This window comes from Buteo buteo, chromosome 7 (genome assembly GCF_964188355.1).
Source record: "Buteo buteo chromosome 7, bButBut1.hap1.1, whole genome shotgun sequence".
NCBI classification, from domain to species: domain Eukaryota; kingdom Metazoa; phylum Chordata; class Aves; order Accipitriformes; family Accipitridae; genus Buteo; species Buteo buteo.
In genome coordinates, this window is record NC_134177.1 from 1,503,438 (window position 1) to 1,527,153 (window position 23,716).

Genomic DNA, 23,716 nt, shown 5'->3' on the forward strand with positions numbered 1-23,716 from the left:
CCTGGGAGGGGGTGAAATATAAGTGTTTGGGGGGAGGGAGGCTGAACTCTATATTTTTTGCAGCTGTGTTGCATTATGAGCTTGGCATCCTCCACTCCTTGTTAACCCGACAGAAAGCACGGTCCAATCAGTAAGTTAGGCTTACTGCTGTACGGAAAAAAATAAATGAGTTTCACCTGACCAGTTCTGTTTTCTTCAGAATAAGGCTCATAAATCCTCCCGAGCCTGTTGGTCAGGATCTTTTGCAAAGGACAAGAAACAAAACCAAACCCCAAGAAGGGAGAAGGCATTACATTTCCAGGCAAACAAGACACAAGAGCCTTGTTCCTTGAGGATAATCCTAGAAATAACTACAGCTACAGCTGCAAAGTGAACTACCAGCACTTTTCAGTGCCCCTATTTGAACACCCTTCATCAGTTTTAGCTCCATCTCCTGCCCCTGGTCCCAGCAGTGGGGAACAGAGCCCAACCCCAAATCCAGCCCCCAGGCTTTAAAGGAAACAGCAGTTTGATCAAAACAGTATTTCTCAAACTAGTCACCCTACTTGAAATCCTAAACAATGTTCTTACATAGGTGGAAGCATTCAAAACAGAATGACATTCAAAACATTAAGAACAAAGAACAGATGAAATAACACTTTAAAGAAAAGACTTTTAATGTAATAATATAACCCATACATGGGCTGTTTTTAAAAAAGAAAAGTTAGAATGCAATGAAACCTTAAAGTGTATTCCACCATGACTTTTATCTAACCATGCTTCCTGTAGTCTGAAATTTTAGTCAGTACTGATGACTGATGGGCACAGAAAATAAAGAGTAATTGAATGGGATGAAAGGCAGAAGAGAATATTTCTGAAGACCATTTCCTCCCACAGTACAAATTTACCAAGTGTTTTCAAGTTTAGTTTAATTAAGCTATAATTACCTTCTGTGGAAGTGTTGGTGAGAAGACTGCTGCACAGCTGGAATAACACAGCAAATATAATTACCACACCCAATTAAAAAAAAAAGTCTTTTGAGATGTTTCTAGCAGTAGCAAGAACAGTTTAAGTATTATTAAGCAGTATTTTAGCAGGTTTTTTGAATATCTGTTACCTGATAGGGGAAAAAAAAAGCTACAGCAGGACAAGAACCGTACATCAACTAACATTACTAGCATTGCATTTCTCTTATTTAAAAAGCTACACTGAACACAGAATACCATGCATATACAGATATTACCAACTATTTTGAAATAACTGCTCTTCAGTATGAGGGAATTAGCAGCTTACCCTAAAAAAGATTTTCCTCTAGCTAAATAAATGCTATAAAAAAGAAAACAAGGTGAATGTGTTGGCTTTATCGATACAGATGAAAGTGTGTCAACTATAGCGTTCACTCTGGAATCGTGGAGCATAGTTTCTGGCACTTTCATTCTCTTGTGTTGTGATTAAGTCTATAATAGCTGTCAGTACTGCTGTCTCCCTGGATTTAACATCATTCCAGTCCACGGGATGTGGGTTTTCTATTTTTTCTTGTAGAAGATCATCAAGCTCTTGTCTTAAATTCTGGAAAGAGTTGTTGGAATGAAGAAAAAAAAAAAAAAAAGAAAAGAGACAGGCAATTAGAGCTACACACAACAATGTTACTACAGTTAATTTCAAACCCTTGGGCCCTCTGTTCTCCTGATCTTCACACCTGCTGTTCTCCTATCAATTCATTTCAACATTGCTATTTTCAGGATCAAAAGCTGCTTCTCAGAAACTAGTAGTTTTACCTTTTATGACAGATGACCATCTCTGGATATGATAGCCTTTAACAGCCTATATACACCCATTAGCTGGCTATTTCAGGATTAAAAATATTTGGGTTTAAAAAAAAATATGATTTCTAGGATCTAATATTAAACAGAGCTCTATTCAGCTCCTCCTTCCACTGGAACTTACTACTGCCAGCTGAAAAGTCTCATCCTCATGTTTCCATATCCATGTGGACATTTCACAGACTGATCCAAGTCATCCTACAGCTTCTGCTATGGAAAACTACAGAGATTAAGTACTTCCAATATCTTACTGTAAGACATGTTTATAAATTCTTTAAATCCACCCTACAACTCTTCTCTGAAGCTTCTACAGTTTTTCAATATCCCCATGAATTTTTCAGGGGCTGCACCAGCTGAACAAGAACATCAAGGCCATACTCCTGATGCTCAATAGGCACACAGCCTCATTCTCATTAGTCAAGCTATTACACTGGAAACAAAAAAATAAGTAAGTCTGACTGCCTACTCCTAAGGCCAAACATAAAGGAGTACATTACTGTTTACTTCTGCCCAGTTTACCATGTGATGCAGACTGTACAGAATGTTATTTTTAGTACTGCTTTTTAACTTGCATTCATCTACACACCTTCACTAGATCTCTTTTGTTTACTCTGTGTACTTGAACTGCTTACTGGGAATGCATTTAAAACATTATTATCTCCCTATAGTGATAAACCAGTAGGTACACAGTAATACCTAATATAGAAGAATCAGTGTTATACTAAGTCTTCCACACACATTATTATTAAACATAGTCACCTTAACTAAGTGCGCTATTCTTGCTGGAGACTGGAAAACAATCCATTCATCCACAGCGATGGTATCCTGATCTTTATCCTTCTGAATGGATATATCTCCTCCGAAGAACAAGAGACAATATGGAGAGACCTCTGTACAATCATACAAGTAAATCTGCAAGAAGACAAAACTGTCCAATCACCCTTCAAAACATCTTAAGTGACATCAGTAACCCTTAATGAAACTAAAAACAGAATTCCAGAAGATCATTATTCAGAGTAATTCATAAATTTGCAAGACATACATGAAGCAACTCAGTTGGAAAAGTTACATGAAATCAGATTGAAAAGGAGCAAAAATGGTCCCAAATGCAGTCCTTCACACAAAGTGCTGAAATCAAACCAACTACTCCATAACAATCAGAGGAAAGCAAAAAAATTTCAGCATATTGAGACATGTACACTGGACTGAAATAAAAATTAAAAAAAATTACACCTGTTATTACCAGAACCTTAAACCTCCCAACCCCCCCCAAAAACCAACGACAAAAAACCCCAGTAGTTAGTTATTTGTGGAACAATACCACCAAGTATCACAAAGAACATAATCTGATGGCATATAAAAGGAATGACCCAAGACAGGAAGGCTTCAAAACAAAGGCACTGTTCACATCGCCTTTGAACCTTGATCCAACCTTATTAAAGAGAGCCACAAAAATAAAATCCACAAATATAGACCCTTCACATACACTGCTAGTTCTCATCTTCAAATGGTACACAAGCCAGTTATAATGGAACTCCGTTTCTTCCACATTAACCGATTTTGGATGAATATTAACTGTTCCATCCGTCTTGGTGCAAACTTTCACCCTTAAAAGCAAAAAAAAAAAAAAAAAAAAAAAAAAAAAGTTTTTGTTTTAGGATTGAAATAAAATCTTGAAAGTTTAGTACAGTCACGTCCTAAGTTAAAAAACCCCTCCAGTTCTCTACTAGCATACTAAACTCTAAATGTACAAGGATGTTCAAAGAAATTTTAACTCCTTTCCCAAAAGATTACAACTGAATCTATAGTACAAATTTTTAGACATCTTTCTCTCTGCATTTAAGTAGTTTGATTTTTTTTGCTCAAATTTACTCTCTTAATAAACCCTGTCATTGTCTCAAGTAGAAAAAACAAGTGGAGTCCTTCATTTGGAAGAAGAATGCCAAGTTACTGAATTTGGTTACATAAGCCAAATTTCAAGCAATTTCTTGGAAACACCACATAAGGAACTTACGTATCTGAATTTTTTGCTCACCGTTAAGCAGTGTCAGTGTGAAACAAGGGACTAGCTATACCGCTGTCAACCAGTCTAGAGTGGTGAACCTCTATTTGTACCACATGCCTTTGAACAAATTTTACTCAAGGGATAACATTCAACTGCTTTGGTTATACTTACTCCCCAAAATCATATTTCCCTTCTAACATAATCATGCCATCAAACAATAAAAAGCAGAAACCAAGCACAGTATGTACAAAGCACAACTGTTCTCTTTCTCACATTTCAGAGATGTAATTCTTTGGGTGTGGATCACTGAGCTCTCTACTCCCTGTGCGCAGAAGTATGTTGCAAAACATGAAGTTCAGTGTTTTGAAACAGAAACCGGCAGCCTGGGAGAGGCTCTGCAGCAAAGTGGTTAGTGTAACAAATCCCTTGCTTAGTGGATCATAAAATTGAGCCTTCCTGGGCAGCTGGCTTACACCTAGCTCCACCATGCGGCAAAGATACAGCGACACAGTAACTTGCATCAGGTTTGCAAACTTCACTGCATCGAGCACACTGGACTCACTTTAAAAGGGAGTATCAACTGACTAGCAGTATCAGCTACAGACAGGTCTAAATTACACAATGTAAAGTATAATTTTGACTGTATGTTCTTACTTCTTTCATAGAAGTGATCAGTCAGGGGTTTTTTTGCTTGGTTTTTTAATTATAGACACAATGCTTGCTCCTATCGTTTGCTTTTTCTGCATTATACACCCAGAAAAATCAATCCAAATGTTCAACACCTCATTCTGTCTTAAATCAGGTCCATAAAGAAGGTTGTCTATATCCTGATGAGTATACTGTTACTGTGAGTAACAGTTAATAAAAATAAATAGTCTGGTAATATAAGTAGTGATAAATCAACAGACCAGAATTTCTGGGTTCTATCTTGCCAAATAATAAGAAAGGACAGTGTTTCAACTGCTGCTGTAGATCCCAGATAATGGTAGGGCTCCTTTAGCAGCAGTGTTACTGATATATTGTAACATTATCCATGGCATAAGGTCACACAAATTATTTCACAGGTATCCAAATGTTAAAGTGAAGATCAACAATCCCATCCTCTCACCTACCCTTCTCAAATGAAGTAACCCACAACTGTGACTTGAGCTATAGATTCATTCATGCACTCAAGCCATTGCTTCACCTCACCAAACTACCTAATGCAGAAAACACCTTGAATACAAACCAACAAACCCTCACATTTTTCTCTTTTTGCTGAAACTTGGCCGGATCTTTGCAACTTTTGGATATAAGCCAGCACAGATGACCGCTTTGAGCAACTTCTCATTATCTGTAGAAGACAGCAAAGTAAATAATGCAGTTCTGCAAACTGAGATTTCAGCTATCAGAAATTTTCCATTTCCTTCCACTGTTTACCTGAGTTGGTATTAGATTTGGGATCCTTGGGGTCTCTGCTATTCACAAATCCAGCTGCAAGGAGATGCTCAGCAAACTGGCCTTTCATGTTATGCAGCATCTAGGAAATAACAAAAATTATCCCAGAATGATGCTGTGCAAAAGGCTCCTCCCCTTTTCCCCAGACATGATCCTCTTTTTTAAACCGTCAGCATGTTACCTGGAGTGTATTTGAAGACAGGAAATATTCCCAGCAATAGTCTTTCTCAGTTCTGAAACCACGACGCCGAGTCTCTTCCCAGCCCTAAAAGTGAAAACCGTAGTTCAAAGGTGTTTCTAACTGAACACATACTAAAAAATTATGGACAGCAAAAACTATATAGTTACATTTTTCTCTACAAGAGAGAAAGTAAATCCTTTGATCTCTTTGTTTATGTATGTGCAGCACAGAGCAGAAAAACACAGCTTTACAACATTTTGAAACAAAAACTTCCTTTTGTCATGGTGAGGAGTGAAATGCAGCTAAATTTGCCAGAACTTAATTTGCTGCTATTAACAGTCCTGGGTAGAAACTGCATTCCAGGCCATTTATTTCCTCCTCTTCTCACCCCAACACTATACAGCTAAGTCTCCAACACTTTTGAAGACAGCTTCAGCCTCTTGTAGAGGCCAGAAGGGCAAAAAATAATTACTTCAGTAAGGTAACTATAACATTATGCTTTATTTGTCTCTTTATCCACAAGAAATTAGGTTATTGAGCCTGAAGACAAGCTTCCTCAACACTAGAAGGGTGAAAATTAATTTGGTTTTATGTTTCTGTAGAAGCCAAGAAAGAAATACTTCGGAGCATAAACTGACCAGTTTCTTCTTTAGAATAATCCATATTGCTCAAATTAAAATTCTAGAAAAAAAAAACCACAAAAAAACCCCCAAAACATTAAAACAAGCCTACCGTGAAAGCATTCACCACAGTTAGATGATCACTTTTAGTGTTCTTTGACAGTTCCTTTCTTCTTGCATCCGCTACTTTCTCCTTGCCCTATGAATAATTAGAACGTATAAAATATTCATGACTGACATGACAGTTCTCTTTTTCCTAATTAAGGTACATATACAGCAATACTTCGTATGCTGCATACATAAAAATTAAAGCTACTTCCAATATTCTGTAGGCAAAGACAATACTTCATAGTAGGTGAAGGCAATCTTTTACTAATAAAAATGTAATTAACATGAAAATAATAACTATAACATCTCAGTAAGTCCCAATATCCTTCTGAGATTCTTAAAATCTTATGTGTAATTCTCCTCTTAGAAACTTTACCAGAGGAATGACAAAAGGGTCTTTGAAGCTGAGGCTAGCTGCAATTGTAAGTACTGGATCCAAGCAGCAGAATAAAGCTCCAAAGAGGATCATCTTTCCAATATGTGGTTCAACTGGTAATCGTGCTAAATGGACACCTAGTGGAGTCAGTTCTTCTTGTCTGTCCAAAGCATTCTGTCAGAAGAAGAAAAACAAAGAAGGAAAAAAGAATAAACACAGTATTTGAAATGGGGAGGATTTCCTTAAAATAGCCACTAGTATACCTAGAGAACAAAGGAAAGCCTAACAGCTGGAGAACGCAACCAGCTATAATAAGGTATGGTAGGAAAGTGATCAAGCAAGTTATGCAGAAATAGAAATGTTCAATTAGATCCAAGAAAACTGCAACCATCTTTAATTGTGTTTCAAGTGGTTCGTTAGGGCTCAGTGTCTTTCTGGATGAAAGTATGAAGAACTATTAACACTTCAGTGTCTTCCTATTCTCCTGATCAAGCTTATTTTTAGACTTGTATCTTACCCTCAGTATCACTTCTGTTTTTATTTACTCTACCCTTTACTACTATACAGCACTGTCACAGAACACCAAACGTACAGCTGAATTCTAACTTTAATCGAAATATTTATAGAATCATGCCATCAGTCTAAATACTGCCCTTCAACTAAGTCAGATGTTTCAGTTTATTGCTACAATTGATTTGTACAAATACTACCAGTGCAAGAAATCAGTAGTACAAATATGTCGTTAACCTCTCCTTCCCCAGCACCCAAAGGGGCAATGACATACAAGATCTTTCTCCTATATGCCTTATTTGCCCACAGAGAAAGTATCTCAAACTCTTCACTAATCTGACTGGGATAGGAAGGCTTGGTGGATGCAGCCATGAGCAGGGTGGTAGAGAAGCAGTGAGTTAAATAGGTATCTGTAGGGAACATAAATGTGAGGTGCATGTGTATGTTGTGAGTCATTTAGAAAGTTCCTCAGGAACTACTCTATGCAGCCCACGAACACCATGTATTATGTGAAATGATTTCCTCTGCTCAGTGAGGCTATATAAAGGGTCTACACAATACCATAAGGGGTTGCAAATGTCTAGATCTGTACAATCAGAACTGTCTGATAACAAACAATGCAATTACATGGTTCTAAACAAATTTTTCCTTGCGTGTACATTAAGCAATACTTTACCAGCTCCATTAGATGATTTATAGCCAACATTACAGCATCACGAGATGGGGGATCCATTAGTTTGCTCAGAAAATAAGCAATTCCACCAAGCTTTAGAATCTGAAAGGAAACAAAACCAAACCAAAAACCTCAGCAATTGGAGAAAGATGGCTACCTAAAATTAGTAAACAGTAACCACCCATATTAAAAGAGTGAATATTTCACAGCTTGAGTTAGAATTTCACTAATTAGGAACTAAGGACAAAAATAAAAATGTATTAATGATGAAATTTGAAACATAAGGACCTATTCTTCATTCAGTATGCATACACATGGTATTCCTTATGCATGCATAAGGAATTCAATACAAACTGCCAAAAAGGAAACTCATGTCAGTTCTAAAACTACTTTTTAGTAAAATATTTTTAAGACATCATATCCCTTGACTCACTGACATTCTCACTGAAGCTCCTCTGACTGAATAACATTTGGGGAACAGGGAGGGAAACACAGTCCAGACTTCAGCTTTTATTTATACTAGACAATCCTATTTTTCCTGGGTTTGATGCATCTAGATACAAGTATGCATTTTTCAAAAGTTGCAGCAATTATTACCTAAATATATTGTGCCTCTGGTGTAACCGAATTTTGACTTGAAGACAACCTCAGACTCACAGTTGCATTAACTTAATCTCTCAACCTCTTATTCCAATGGAAAAGTAGATTATAAATATGTTTGAAGATTCATATGGTTACCTTGATTTGTAAACAGAGCTCTTCCAAAGGTGTCCTCAAGATCTCTGGTAACTGATAATCATCTAGAAGGCTAGCACGTAGTCCATTGTACAGATGATAACAGTGGCCTGGCTGAACTCTGGAATTATTCAAGTAAACAATTGTATTTTTTTTTCCCTATGACACTGTGACATGATGATTGTGTTTGTTTATAAACCCCTTTTCAAAACACATCAAAGAATTAGAACTGAAGCATATTCAATTGTAAAAGCCATTTCAGCTTTCTGAAACACAGACCCATCAAGAGGAGAAAAGGCATGCAGAACACAGAAACCTCCTATCAACTGCTCAAAAGGAGTAATGAAGAGACCAGAGAAGAACTGTAAGTCTGAACAAGAGAGAAAATATTCCACAAGGTATTTTGAGAGGGAGAAAAATTTCAAAAAAATTTGGTATGTGGCTAAGTGATATTAATTTGTAGGCAATTTTCACTTTAATGTATCATAGCCTCATACATCAGGTGTGAAGGCAAACACTACCAACAAAACATTTAAAAAAACGCAGGACTTATTCTTCTATAAGGAGGGAAACTCATGAGTTAAATGCAGCACAAGTTAAGTCAATTTCCTAGAAAGACAAAGAAACCATTCTTTCCATAAGAACAAGAGACAGTTGTGCTAGCATCTGCTGCTGAACATACTAATAACAAAGTAGTATCTTCAGCAGCATGTGCTCCAAGACTGATGGAAACTTAACATCACAAAACTTTTCTAACTTTCCCCATTGTTCTTACCTTCCTGCTCGACCTTTCCTCTGCTTGGCATTAGCTTTACTAACCCACTCTGCTGCCATTGTGCTAATGTTGTTCTGTGTGTCAAAGTGAGTTTCCTTTATTTTTCCACCATCTATAACAAACACGACGTCATCTATTGTAATGCTGTTAAAAAAAAAAAAGAGAGGAAAAAAAAATGCAACTCTTCATATCTTTGCAAGCTTGACCGAGGATCTGAAAGGGGTTTACGCTCTCTTTATTCCCTCCCAAACTGTGAGCCAACAATAAAAAAATCTGTGTTTGGAATCTCATTAAGAATTACGTTACTAAGCAGTTCAAGAAAGAGCTTGATTTATTCTCCTAGGTCTGGCAGAAGTCACCACATGGGGTTATGAAGTCTGCAGAGAGGATAGGCAGCTCAGATTTATCATGTACAACAAAGGCGAGTCATTATATCCATGTTTTAATTGTTTAAAACAATTAAAGGCAAACTCCTGTTTAGTCTATAAACATTTCTAAAGATAGTGTTATAAATGAATGGTACAAACAGAAAAACATGTATTTTTGGAAACATTACACAGGTTTATAATTTAAATTATCAATTTCACTTATGTTACTAATTATATAGGTTTTTTTGGTCTGTATAGCTAGCTATTTACCTAGTCTCTGCAATGTTGGTAGCAATCACGATTTTCCTTACTCCTGGCGGGGTCTTCTTAAAAACCTGTAATTATCCATGGCCCATTTATATGTTTGCCAAAACCAAACATATGCTTAATTTTTTTTGTTGTAGTTGTGAAATATCGCAATAAAAGGAAAGCATACCTGAGTCTGGTTAACAGTAGGCATCAATGAATGTAAAGGTATGATAATAAACCTATCTGAAAATTAAAAATCAGTAAAAGATATGGTGTAAGCACAGAAACTTTAATTTTACAGGAAAATCAACTATGCAGAATAGAGAAAATATGCTGCAAGTTAAGTCTACTGTTTCTTATTCTGAATTCACAGGTGTATGTATCATAATGGCAATTTCTACAGTAAGAAGGAATAAGGGAATTTTTTTTATTATGCTATGATGACTTGACAAGTTTACGAAAATATACGAAGTTATGTACAGTAATTTATATTTAATTTTCAAATTCTCAAATTATTTAATAATTTGTCAAGTTTAATAAACTGACAATCTCCTCAATCTTTCAATAAATTGAAATTCTTTATCTATGGAAGGTACACAACATGAACTGCAAGACAACTACCCGAATAGTCAATATCATAGTTAGACAAGTTAGATGAAAATCAGTTATGCAAACAGGACAAATTAAAGTGTATCCGATAGGCATAGATTGGTATTTTAGTGTCCTATTAAAAAAGCTTCAAGGAATAAAAAGGATTTAAAAGAACTACCAGCAAAGCAGTAGACAGAAGCTGCTGAAGGATCAATAAAAGAAAATGAACACAGAATGAAGAGAGTTTAGTTCTGGATGGAAGTTATTATAGCTACAAGAAAGGACAAAAGGAAAAAGATGCAGGTCTGAGATTCTTTTTCAGACTGTTCACTCCTACACTGAGAAAAATGAGTTATTATCATTAGGAAATGAAAGATACCACAGAAATACAAAAAATGCTGAACACACTGCAATCATTTTGAGAGGAGAGATGAGAAAGGAAAAAAAAAATCCAGTGCAATACCAGCAATCACATGCAAAAATTAAGAGTTTGCCACTAACACTACTGCTAGAATTCCCATGTAAAATTTTGGTTTTACCTGACTTAAACATGACTTGTGACATCAAGAGATCATGCAAGGTGCTAATGTTGTCCCAGCCTGGAAGAAACACTAGAATTGCACCATCCTATATATAAAAGAGGGAGTGAAGGGAAAAGAGATTAGAATAAATTACACGCTATGCAAAAAACAAGCTACTTCCACGCTAATGCACACGTTGGATATTCGAAACCTCATTGACTCAAATTTGGAACAACATTTATAAGATTGTTTTCTATAAAAGACTTTGCTACATATGTTTATCTGAACTTAACAAATAAAATAAATAAAAATTTGATTTTAAAACATTTTTCCCCTGCAGTGTTTTAAAAACACAGCCATGTCAACACTAGAAGAATTTAAGCTGCAAATAAAACAGAGAGATACTAGTATACAATTTTCAACACAGGAAGAACAAAATAGGAAACAGCAACTCATCCTCATTATACCCAGCTTAAATGATCTATCAACTGAAATATTAAGTTATTTGATATTCTTAATAATCAAAATTCTCTTTAAGGAATCAGCCAAGGTATCAGCTCTTCCACAGATGTTTTTGAACACAGAAACAAATATATTCAGGTTATGACAACCTACATACATTATACCTATGGTAACAGAAGTTATTCTTACTTCATGCTTGTCACTGCTTCAGGCAAAGGATCCTTCTGATATAAATATTCTGATGATGTTATTACTAAATAACAAGGTAAGGCACATTTGGGGATAACTATTAATGCAGCTGTATTAACTACTAATCTTGACAAGCTGAAAGTTGGAAGAGTCTCCTAGCTGTGTGTTTGGTAGATGTGACTAGACTTTTGCTGCGCTGTATAAAAATTCAGTCTTTGCTGCATCTAAGTCATATTTAGACTACTCAGGCAGAAAAAACATTAAAGCTAACTGCACAGTGTAGGTATCAGGCAGTGAACATCAATTCTAAGTATTGCTTTTGCCCTCTCCCTCCCATTGCTGAGGAATTAAGAACAGAGATTCAGCTGCACACCAAAGAGGTTTTCGGACAGTTTTCTACAGCTGTTTCACAAAACATAACTTTTACTACAAAGACTACTACCTTTGACAAACACAGTCACAGAAAGAACTAAAAGTTAAAATCTAATTTGTAATTATATTACTTCACATGAAATAACTAAGATGTATAATTAATTTGAAAGCTTACTTAAAAGCTTACCCAAAAGAAAAAAATGCAGCAATCTGAATCAAAATGGCACCCAAATCTTCAGGTATCTATCCCATTTTGTTTACAAGACAATCCCTACTGTCAGTGAAAGAATTCAGCTCCCTTGCTCAGTAGGGACCATAGATGAGTGTATCAAACGTATTTGTAAGTTTTCCAAGTTTCTTAGGTACACAGTTCTCATTAATACCCTCAACCCCTATTCAAGAAAATGCTTAGATATGTGCTCCCCTTTAAACATAGATTCTATCCCATTATTTCAATAAACACTGTAACCACATTCTAAACTCAGGGCTTAAACAGTAATTTGATATTTAAAGCTGCTAGACTACTTCTCAGAAGAGCAAAACAAAAAATTATTCTTCTTTGTATCTGTATGATAAGCCAAACTAACTATCAGCTCTGACATTCCCAACAGCCACTGATCACAATTCAGCCACATCATTAAAATGTGATGATAGGAGACAGAAGTGTACCTCTTCTTCCAAAACAATGTGTCTGATAAGTGCTGCTATAAGGTCAAGGTCGACCTTGTCATCATCCATCATTTCCAAGGCATCTATAGTACTTGCTGAATACCTACAGGCATTGAAAGCATACATATTGTTAACTTACTAACATATAAAGTCACACACTTGTGTTTCTGTTATAAGGCTCTGCAATCACACATCTATGTAACCCACTGCTGATCAATTTATTTCTTTGTCGGTTCAATTACTGTATCTCCAGTGTACTCTCGAGATTTGGTTTAGTGCTATGTGCTTGTTTTGGCTGGGATAGAGTTAATTTTCTTCATACTAGCTAGTATAGGGCTATGTTTTTTACTGAAAACAGTGTTGATAACACAGGGATGTGTTAGTTATTGCTGAGCAGTGCTTACACAGAGCCAAGGCCTTTTCTGCTTCTCACCCCACCCCACCAGCAAGCAGGCTGGAGGGGGCACAAGAAGTTGGGAGGGGACACAGCTGGGACAGCTGACCCCAACTGACCCAAGGGATTTTCCATACCATATGATGCCATACTCAGTATATAAATCTGGGGGAAGAAAAAGGAAGGGGGGGACATGTTCAGAGTGATGGCGTTTGTCTTCCCAAGGAACCGTCACACATGATGGAGCCCTGCTTTCCTGGAGATGGCTGAACACCTGTCTGCCCATGGGAAGTGGTGAATGAATTCCTTGTTTTGCTTTGCTTGCATGCGCAGCTTTTGCTTTACCTATTAAACTGTCTTTATCTCAACCCACAAGTTTTCTTACTTTTCCCCTTCTGATACTGTCCCCCATCCCACTGCAAGGGAGGCGAGTGAACAGCTGCATGGTACTTAGTTGCTGGCTGGGGTTAAAACCAAAACATACTATTCTAAACTGATGACAATAGCAAGTTTAAGAATTACCATGTTATGACTGAACTGCATCTGAAGTATTTACATGATCCCTCTCCTCCTCATGCATTAGCTAGGACCTAAGCAAGCTGCGTTTACCCTTTAATTAATCTCTCACTCACAGTGAGCAGAGGAGGCATCTCACCTGTTCAGCCCTTTGGTTTCACGAAAGCTAACACTATGGAAAGAATTGCCGATTGGTTCAAAAGACAGGGTGGGAAAGGGAAGGAGTACAAATGGGATGAGCAGAGCATGGGATAGGCCAGAGGTAGACCACTGAGGACTTTCTCCTTAGAAAAGAGAGATAGAACTGAGCCACCTTGTCCTGGTTTCAGCTGGGATAGAGTTAACTGTCTTCCTAGCAGCTGGTATAGTGCTATGGTTTTGAGTTCGGTATGAGAAGAATGTTGATAACACTGATGCTTTCAGTTGTTGCTCACTAATGTTTAGTCTAAAGTCAAGGATTTTTCAGCTTCTCATGCCCAGACAACAAGGCGGCTGGAGGGGCACAAGAAGTTGGGAGGGGACACAGCCAGGACAACTGACCCAAACTGGCCAAAGGTGTGTTCCATACCATGTGACATCATGTTTAGTATATAAACTGGGTATTGCTGCTCCCGGACTAACTGGGCATCGGTCGGCAGGTGGTGAGCAATTGCATTGTGCACGACTTGTATATTCCAATCTTTTTATTATTCCTATTGTCATTTTATTAGTGTTATCATTATTAGTTTCTTCTTTTCTGTTCTATTAAACCATTCTTATCTCAACCCATGAGCTTTACTTCTTTTCCTGATTCTCTCCCCCATCCCACTGGGTGGGGGGGAAGTGAGAGAGCAGCTGTGTGGTGCTTAGTTGCTGGCTGGGGTTAAACCACGACACACCTATATTCATTATTGTTACCAAGCTGGATGTATAGACAATCCCAAAATGCAGAGGACAAAGACGACAGGAGAAAAAACAGGAAGATGCTATTCTTGAAATAAATCAGCCAGGCTAGCCAATTAATCAACTTATCCAGATTACCAAAGTAGTCAAATGCTGGCAATCAAAAGAATGTTTCAAGTGGACAATCTCTACTAGGTGCTCAAAGGGCAAAATTATTTAGCTTGGTTTTAAACCACTCTAGAGGAATATTAAAATATTCTGAGGAAAAGGCTGTGGTGGGTTTTTTTTTGTTTTGTTGGGTGGGTTTGGTTTTGTTTGTTGTTTGTTTTTTTTTTTTTAAACCAGCACATTTTGTCTTAGGTTGACTATGAGACTAAAATACTGTGAGATCTCTCCCAAAGAAAGAGACTGAAGAAGGGGAGAATTCATCAGAAGAGAACTAATGGCCAAAGCTCAAGAAGCCTAACATTATGCTGAAGACTGTAATGGACAATACCAACATCAATAGCAAGCAACTTGACAGCTATAGTTCTCTTACAGTTTGCACATGCAAAGGATGCAAATCCTCTGTGACAACTCTAAAGCACTTCAGTGGTTGCCAGCCAACTGTACTGGCAACTCCATCATTACTGTTTTCCACAGTACCAATTATCACATCATTAATAAAAGCACAGTAATAGAATGCAGCACTAAGTTATGTTTCTTAGTTAAGAAGTGTCTAAAAACTTAACACAAAGAATAACTTGAGAACAACCTGCCCCGCAGCTGCCTTAAATAGTCTGGCCATCGTTCCCTGTAGATTTCCTCTTTCTCTTCTTTTTCTGGTCTGCTTACATGTCCTTGCATGAAGCCTTTCTTCCACCGTGGCCGACGGTCTGTGTTCTCTGGAGTATACCTTTAAATTTAAATAAAAAACATAATTAAATTTTGAAACTAAGTAATTTAAAGCCAGCTGCACAGTAGTTTTCCAAACTATGGACAATATGTCATGCTTTAGTTATACCATGTAAATAAGATTCTTAAATTTATTTTCTGAAAGAAATCTCAGGTACCATGTCTAGCAAGCATGAGAACAGGTAGGAAAAAAAAAAGTCTGAATAAACAGAAAGACTAGCTCGGTTTAGTACCCTAAAAATTCCAAAAGACAGACAAGGGTTTTTTTCCTTCTCAAGACAACATTTCCAGGTAGCTATGCACCATTTTTAATTACTGTAAAAGGTACTAACCTTTCCTTGAAAGGTTTTCTGTTAAAAAACACAGCTCATTCTTCCACAGGTTATTTATACCAAGATAATCTTTGAAAAGACATACTAAGCAAAAACCCCCAAAACACTATCCATACTGGTGTTCAGAAAATACACTTACCTCAACTTCTCAATTACGTCTTCAAGAAGATACTCCACCACAGGGAAAGTGAACCCAGGTATGTGAATCATTGGACAATTATCTGTCGAGGAAGGCATAACTCTGTTTTTAAACAGCAAATAAAATACTGTACTGAAATAATAGAGGCAATAAACATTCTTCACTATTTTTGCAATACAGTTGTTAAGTCTATATAGGGTTTTTCTGTTTGTTTATTTTGACATTTTCACGGAAGATGCCAAATTCAATTCCAAATAAAGTTACTGAATAAAAAAAACGCATAGGTAGCAAGCACTATATTGTTCTGCAGCATGTTCATCTGGTTCCAGCTACAGGATAAAGCTGGAAGACTGAACAACTAAAGGCTTCAATCTGGTTGTCCAATCACACCAAGACTTCTAAAATACAGTAAATATTAGTAAATATTTAATATGAAAACACTGTGGAGATACTGTTTCCGTGATATGTCTGAAAAGCAAATATAGAAGCAACACATACTCATGATGAGCTAAAACTAAGGGAGTAAGCATCTCCAGCAGCTGGCAACTATTTGTAAAATTGAAGTCATTATGCCTATTAATAAAAATCAATCCTCAAATTTGAGAACTGCATTATACTGCAGAAGCCTAAATCACTTAAGAGGAACATTCATAGGAAGCATTTCACCTACCAAAATACTCTGAAAACTTCTCTGCATTTAAAGTAGCACTCATTAGTATTACTTTCAAATCCAAACGAATATTCAAAAGATCTTTAATAATGCTCATTAAGACATCTGACTGAAGATTTCTTTCATGAATTTCATCAAGGACTACATGACTAATGCTGGACAAGTGCCTAAAATAGAAGAGCAGGAAGTTAAACATTTGTTTTTAGCAAATTGAAAAAACAGAGACGAGACTATTAGAAAAAGCTCAGTAGTCAATTTCATAATTGTATTCAGTTTCTTATTAAACAAGAAAACTTACTTATCTGACTGGAGCCACTGTAGGACAATTCCTGTGGTACAGTATAAAATTGAACCTTGTTTCCTTGGTAACCGACTGAAAGAGATACATTAAGAATGCTTCAGTTCTCTTCTGTATTTTACAAAGTACTTTAAAAGCTTAAAATCAAAATGCAGATAGTCATTATAGACATTATGAAGTATGTCTCATTCTCTAGCTTGCTCACTTACAGTTCAATTGGAGGAACAAGGAATTAGGCCACTGTTGCAGCATTTTTGTTGATGGGGAATGAACTGCTTGTAATCTGACAGAAGCCCTGACTTCCCAGACATTTTTTGTCATTTGCACGTTGATCTGCTGACCCCAAACTCTGGCAGCAATTTAAGTTCAGCACAGATGACAGCTAAATATACAGCAGTATAACATTCTTGATTAAACAGTAAAGAAAAATATAAATGAGATTCTATAAACTCAAAATGCTGAAAGGACTAAGCTGTCATCTCTCACCAGCAGTTTTTCTTCAATGATAATTGAGATTCCATTCTTTGCTAGTAACATTTCAGGTATTTTTTTTAAATTACAGATGACTCCAAATGTAATAGCTTTTGCTCTATGGCACTAGGTCTATGAACTCTTGTCAATGCACCTAACTATATTACCTGATCCCAGTGAGATTACTCAACAGGTTAAGTGTAGCAAATACATAGCTTTCTACAGAAATATGGCTTATAGCATTCTCTCCTTTAGCATTTCCATTTTTCCTTGAAATTCATGGATTAGGGACATCAATTTTATCTCTGTCTATAGCAGAACCTTTTAGAAGAGCTGAAAAAAGGACTTACTAAACAAAGTACAACTTGGTGCTAGCCATTGCTACACGCTGCATAAAATACAATAACCACACTCAAACGTTTTGCTAAATTTCAAAAATCTTATTCCCTACACCAGCTCTTCACAGGAAATCCTTCTGGAGAAAAAAATGAGAATGAAAGCAGTCACCTATGTTCAGAACTATTTTTCAAATTTTCTTGCTTGAACAACAATAGATACTACTTTATGTGAATCCACAAAAACTGCCAAGGGAGCCTCTCTTACCTCTGTAGACGAATTTGGTATCCTGTACTCTTGCCATTACCACATGCTTCTGCCCTTTCAGCAGCAACTCTCTCAGCCACCTTAGAAAAATAAATAAAATCAAAATAGTGCATTAAAGAAAATTTTAAAAAAATCCCACAAGGCTGAGCTATGACTTAGCTACTCATCAGCAGGAAACAACCTAGACCCAAGATGTTACATAAACAAGAAAGAAACACCCTGAAAATCACTTGTTCTCCTCCACTGAGGACCATGTTTCCCGTTAGCAACCCAAGAATAAGTTTGCAACCCAGGACATATTTTAAAGGAACACAACCAGTTAGGCATTAGCAATACACTCATCCTTTCAGCAGGGTGAGCTTTTTGTCATGGGAAGTAAGGTTCTATAATCATTTGACACTTAACTATCAAGAAGAATAATTACCGTGCACTTAAAAGCCAAATTCTTTCTTGCTCATTAATATACCTCTAAAGGGCCTGACACAACATTAGTGTTTACCTTAACTCACATTTGCACTCCCCAAATCCATTAAAACCACAGATATATACCATGATTAAATTCAGGGAAGAATAAGGCTTGCAGTGCCAGTACTCTATTAACGACAAAATGAAATATCTAATTAGTATATATTAACAAAATTGTTATTTACAACAGAATCTAAGACGGCTGAAAATGAACACACAAAAAGCCATCTTCACTGTCCAGTACAAGCTGAATGCTTCTCTTGAGCTTTAAATTTAGTATCAGGACATGTGACAGCAGAGTAATTTCCTTAACAGGAGCACAGTACCTATCTGGTCATTTGGAATTTCTTCATGATCTTAACTTCAAATAATCTAGCAGATTGTACACTCAGTTCATAAGCTTGCCCATGGATCTAGGCCCACTAAGAAATATATTTTCCTTCAATGATTCTGAGTAAGGCAGTAATTTTTCCTCTGATTTATTGGGAAAAAAAACACAACCAAAACACAAGAAATAAGTTACTCAGTTTGTCAAAATGGCACTTACCGAAATAGCACTGATCCTCCTAGGCTGAGTACAAACAATCCTGCACATAGACCCTTTCCCTCGCTCTATGTAATCATCCAAGATGAACTGTGTAACTTGGGTTGTCTTTCCACAACCAGTTTCACCACTTATCACAGTTACTCGATTATTGTTTATAAGGTTTACAAGTTCCTGTTTCCAAACAAAGAACAAACATTTATTGTATTATTGTTCAAAACAGATTTTAGGAGGATGTTGACAATTCTCTGCTACTGTGCGGTGAACTTAGAAGAAAGCGTCATAGCAACTAAAGAAACAGATATTCATCTGTTTCTCGTAATACTAAAAAAAAAAGTTTAGTTTAAACCACACAGAAGTAATTTCTGCACATTTGCACTTCATATGTGTAAGGTTTAAAGCATATCAATTCTGAATACTAGTTTTAAATACTTAAGATCCAGCATGAAAACAACATAAAATAAAACAAAAGCCTGAAATACATTGTTAAACTTTTCTCCTTCCCACTTGCCTTCTGTATATCTTTGGTGACTGAAAACAAGCCTTTTCCCTTTTGGACTCCAAGACTATACTAACTGAAGATTTTCAGCACAATATTTTAACATTTCTTATACAGACAGAAACAGATTTCTTATACTTCCAGCCTCCACCTCCCAATCCAAAGGATTGTAAAGGGGATTATAACTATTTTGAGAAACAAACACTAACAGGAGGGATGACATTATTACAAATACACTAACTTTAGAAAGGAAGCTCGCTAATCATTCACTGAACCTGCAAAAGAAAATATAACAGAATACTCGTAATATCTGATTCATACAGGTGACATCAAATGAAGAATTAACATCAATTAATAATAACCCATGCTATCATTGACTTTATATTCTGACTGGGAAATTAATGGCAGTAATGGCCAGGAGTACAGCCATAAAGTCTGTGATTAAAAAAGAAAAATGTTTAATCTGCATTATATTAAATTCTAAATTGGGCAAGCATTCAACAAACGTCCACAATTTTATATCTATAAGAAAGCATGACAATTTATGTAGTGGTCAATTACTCTACATAAAATTCAAGTAACTAGGAACGATATAGAAGTTTAACTGGCAGAGAAAGAAGAAAAGACCTATACTTAAAAAAAAAAAAATATTACTTAAACGTATCTAGCATTCAAAACCATTTCCATGAATAATGCTGTCCCTACTGATAAAACTGGATATAGCCCCAGAGTAACTGTCCATATGAAGCAGTAAAGCTGAGCTACTTTCTGGAAAGAAGTCAAACTCAGCATCAGAACTTGGGAGGCTTCAGCACCTTCATAAAAGGCAACAAAGATTCCCACCTAGTCCCAGTTACACATCTGTTTTCTCCTATTTTACAACGGAGCAACAGAAACACATATTCTTTCAAATTAAATACACATTTACCTGTCTCATCCCGTATGAAGGGAGTTTCTCTCGGAATCTCTGAGAAAAAAGAAAGTAATAGTACATATCTTTAAACACCTTTTCAACACTAAGCAATATAACAGATTTCATCTGTGATTTAGGCTAAACTGAGAAATAACAGGACAAACCGTTCAGCTAATACTTATATAAACACAGGTCCACTAGAAATAAGTTTAATTCCATGAATGTTTTCAGTTTCATTAAATTTAGCAAAAATATTTAAACCCAACAGGTCAGTACATGAAAATGTACGTGCATACAGTTGTAAGACTAGGGCCTTGCATCAAAGGGAGAACTGCCTGGTCATGGTAAGACTATTTTATTTGACAACTTTATATAGGGCTATTAGAACAAGATAAACTACGTTTTTAAGAGGCAATTCCTTAAGAGACCATTTTTGTGCTTTCAGTTTTAGACCTAAATACAGGGATACAACCCATTAAAGAACAAATGGAAAAACCCAGCCAACTAAACAATGCGTAAGCTTAAAATTTTAGATTTTATGCAACCAGAAATTGCCACCGAAAGTCTGTTTTTTAATCGCTCTCCTATTGATAGGTATGCATTTTGTAAATTCTGAAGGTAATTTTTAGCAAAAGTAACATCATGACAACTTCCTAGTAAATAAATTGCAGGAAGTTATGTTTGTTTTTTTAAAATTAAACTAACCTGAAAAGATAAAATCCAATTAAAAGCTTTCTACTTAACATGTGGAAAAGTACCTGCATTTCAATATATCTAGGATCAGATTTCTTCTTCCTTAAGTCTTCTTTAAGTTGCTCATCTAAATCAGTATCTTGCTCATTTTTTTCAAAGAGATATTCCACATCCCGATCAAGAAATGTTTTTTCCAAGACTGGTCTCTGTCTTACAGGAGCTTTTTCAGTATCTGTTTTCACTTTTGCAGGCTGTTCTGGAGTAGGTCTGAAATAAGTGCAGGGAACAGAAACTTCAAAGATGATCTAAGATGTGCTTGGCCGCTGCAAAGAGTACACTGAACCATTCAAGGCAAACCTTAAATCTGTTTTTGAGACGTTACATCCACGAGTTACTTGACCATCAGACGATGAGAATATGGCATACGCCATTAAAACAATTAAAATCTGAGAACCACCAGCCATCAAAAATTTTACATCCATATCTAGAAACGTAACATGCTCTTTTGTATCAAAACAAAACTAACAAAGCAACAAAACATCTCCAGAGAACTACTCCTTAACCGGGTATCAGAACCACTGACCTGTAATTGGATCATTCAGCAAAATGGAGACCCAAACACCTCACTTCAGTGGACTCAGAGTAACACACCTGGCAGCCCATTTCACTGCTATTACTTGAAATCCTTTAAGTGTTAAGATCGGATGCTATTTCACAGAGGCCAAGAAAACATTCTACGAGTGCAGAATAACTGAAAAACAAAGTCAAATGCCACTCTGGAAGAATAATTCCAGAGGCCAGGGGAGCTGAAAAATTCCATATATCTACTCTAGTAGGCCTGGAGATCAATTACAGGATTTTATGATTTTAAGTAAAAATGTAACAGCCCAAACTCAACAATAACCTGCAAAAGAGTTTTACAGCAGTGGTTACAACCATTTCAGTATGACAATACATGTCGAGAAAACTGAGTATATCTGTTAACCTAATTCACTCGCTAAACATAAATATTTCCTGATATATCTTCCTACCAGTTTGTGGGAATTCTGTTCCATTCAAGTAAATAAAAGGATTAGTAATTGTTTCTCTTTACCCTTCTTCATCCCCAGACCACCAGGACATGGCTTCTTGCTCCTTTTCATTTTTAGTTTGGACAGTATTCAACAGCTGCACAATTTGCTCTTCCCTGCGTTCATCCATACGCACAACAGCTCTCTGGTAAAAAACAAAAAAGTACAATTTTCACCACCGTGTACTCAGCACGTCTTACTTATGTATCAAACTAGCGAGACTCTTCGGCACGGTCAAAAACTTCTTTTTAAGTTGCTCCTGACGAGGCGTTTCAAGGCGCGGAGGCGAACACCTCTTTTTCATCCTGCCAGGCAAAACATTTCACAAAGCAGAAGTCCCTGACACCCACACCCTCCCCCCAGACGCGGGGCCCCCGTCCCCGAAGCGGTCCGGCGGGGCAGAGCCCGCGGCCGCCCCTCACCTGCTGCCGGTCCGTCTCCTTGCTCTTCTGGCCCTGCTTCCGCGCGTACCACAGCCCGATCTCGCGGCCCTTGAGGTGGCTGGGGTGGCGGCCTCGCCCGCCGCCGCCGCCGCCGCCGCGGCCCCCGTGTCCCCCCGCGGCAGCGGAGGAGGAGGAGGAAGACCCGCCATCGCCGCCGCGGCCCCGGCCCCAGTCGCGGCGGTGCTCGTAGCTCATGGCCGCCCGGCAACCGGCTCCCAGCGCCGCCGCCGCCCTCCGCCTCATCCGCTGCCTCACTTCCGCCCGCCGCCCCGCCTCTTCACCTCACGCCCGCCCCCGCCGCCGGGGCCGCCGGTTCGAGTCCCCGGCCGCCAGCAGGCCCACGTCGGGCGGCAGCGCCCGGGGGGAAGGCGCCGGGGCGCGAAGCGTCACAGCGATTAAACGAGGCGACCTAATCCCCGCGGTATGTGACTCTGGTGCACCCTGCACCAATCTCTCTTCTCGTTTCCATTTCCACGTCTAAGTTTTGAGGCCCCTTTCCGAGGAAAGATTTTAAGGAAACGTTAAAGGTTGGTCTCCACCATTACCTGTGGGGTTACTACCCTTTCCGTGTACCAGACGGGTGTTCCTCTTGTTTCTTTTTGAAGTAGAATACACGTATTTACATAGGTATAGGTACCCACTCTGGGTCTGCTGGCCAACTGCTGCTGTACGTGGTATACTTTCTCCAAGTTCTCCGGAGTGTGAAATTAACCTTTTAAATTAGATAAAATTATTCACAGAATTATTACTCTTTCAACGGTTAATTACTGTTCTTTTTGTTTCCTTGAATACCATTGTGCAGCTACAAATGCTTCTTCAATCCCGTTTCTTTACATATTCTTTTGCCTTTTCTTCCTTGCTGGTATGATTGTATTTGTTTGAAAATTGCTAGCATTCGGATCTCTGAAATACAATGTTATGCGCTGATTTTCATACTTCTTTCAGGTAAAGGGACTGCTGCTTTCAAAGTAAACAATTTTCTCTTTTTTTCTCTGCCTACAGTTTACCTACAGTTAGTCCAACAACTCCCAGCAGCTGGATATGTAAAGAAATAAGAACTAGGTGCTCCAGTTAAAGATCTGTATTTTCTTTTTTCCTTTCCCCTCACAAAATGCTTTCTGCATTCAAGCATCCACTTGTCTTGCTGCTAGGCTCATCCTTTTCCATGCTTAAAGAAATGCTTATTTCCATGGCCTTAAAACATGCAAACCAAAATCACAGTGACCTATCATAGCATACATCTGTAT

The 23,716-nt window shown here is 37.5% G+C and overlaps 1 protein-coding gene across 1 annotated transcript; it reads right to left on the reverse strand.

The window, feature by feature from the left end:
• Positions 1-634: 634 nt before the first annotated feature.
• Positions 635-22,712, reverse strand: DHX36 (DEAH-box helicase 36). Its single transcript, XM_075031233.1, has 25 exons — positions 22,449-22,712; positions 22,050-22,171; positions 21,022-21,223; positions 20,279-20,317; positions 18,855-19,025; positions 17,843-17,922; positions 16,769-16,843; positions 16,471-16,637; positions 15,801-15,882; positions 15,190-15,330; positions 12,644-12,746; positions 10,970-11,057; positions 10,027-10,082; positions 9,861-9,925; positions 9,223-9,366; positions 8,451-8,568; positions 7,716-7,814; positions 6,530-6,703; positions 6,158-6,244; positions 5,426-5,509; positions 5,227-5,326; positions 5,050-5,140; positions 3,289-3,409; positions 2,562-2,714; positions 635-1,548 (listed from the first exon to the last, which is right to left on the reverse strand). The coding sequence occupies exons 1-25, from the start codon at positions 22,710-22,712 to the stop codon at positions 1,363-1,365; spliced, it is 3,012 nt and encodes a 1,003-aa protein (XP_074887334.1). The 3' UTR covers positions 635-1,362.
• Positions 22,713-23,716: the final 1,004 nt, after the last annotated feature.

Bases quoted from the DNA above. Each gene is read 5' to 3' on its own strand.
- DHX36 (XM_075031233.1), bottom strand. From the start codon at position 22,712: ATGAGGCGGAGGGCGGCGGCGGCGCTGGGAGCCGGTTGCCGGGCGGCC. The intron at 2,715-3,288 runs GTATGTGAAGGG...GTCTTCTTGCAG, and splicing joins TGAAGATGAGAACTAGCAGT to ATTTACTTGTATGATTGTAC. The intron at 1,549-2,561 runs GTGACTATGTTT...AACTCTTTCCAG, and splicing joins GAATAGCGCACTTAGTTAAG to AATTTAAGACAAGAGCTTGA.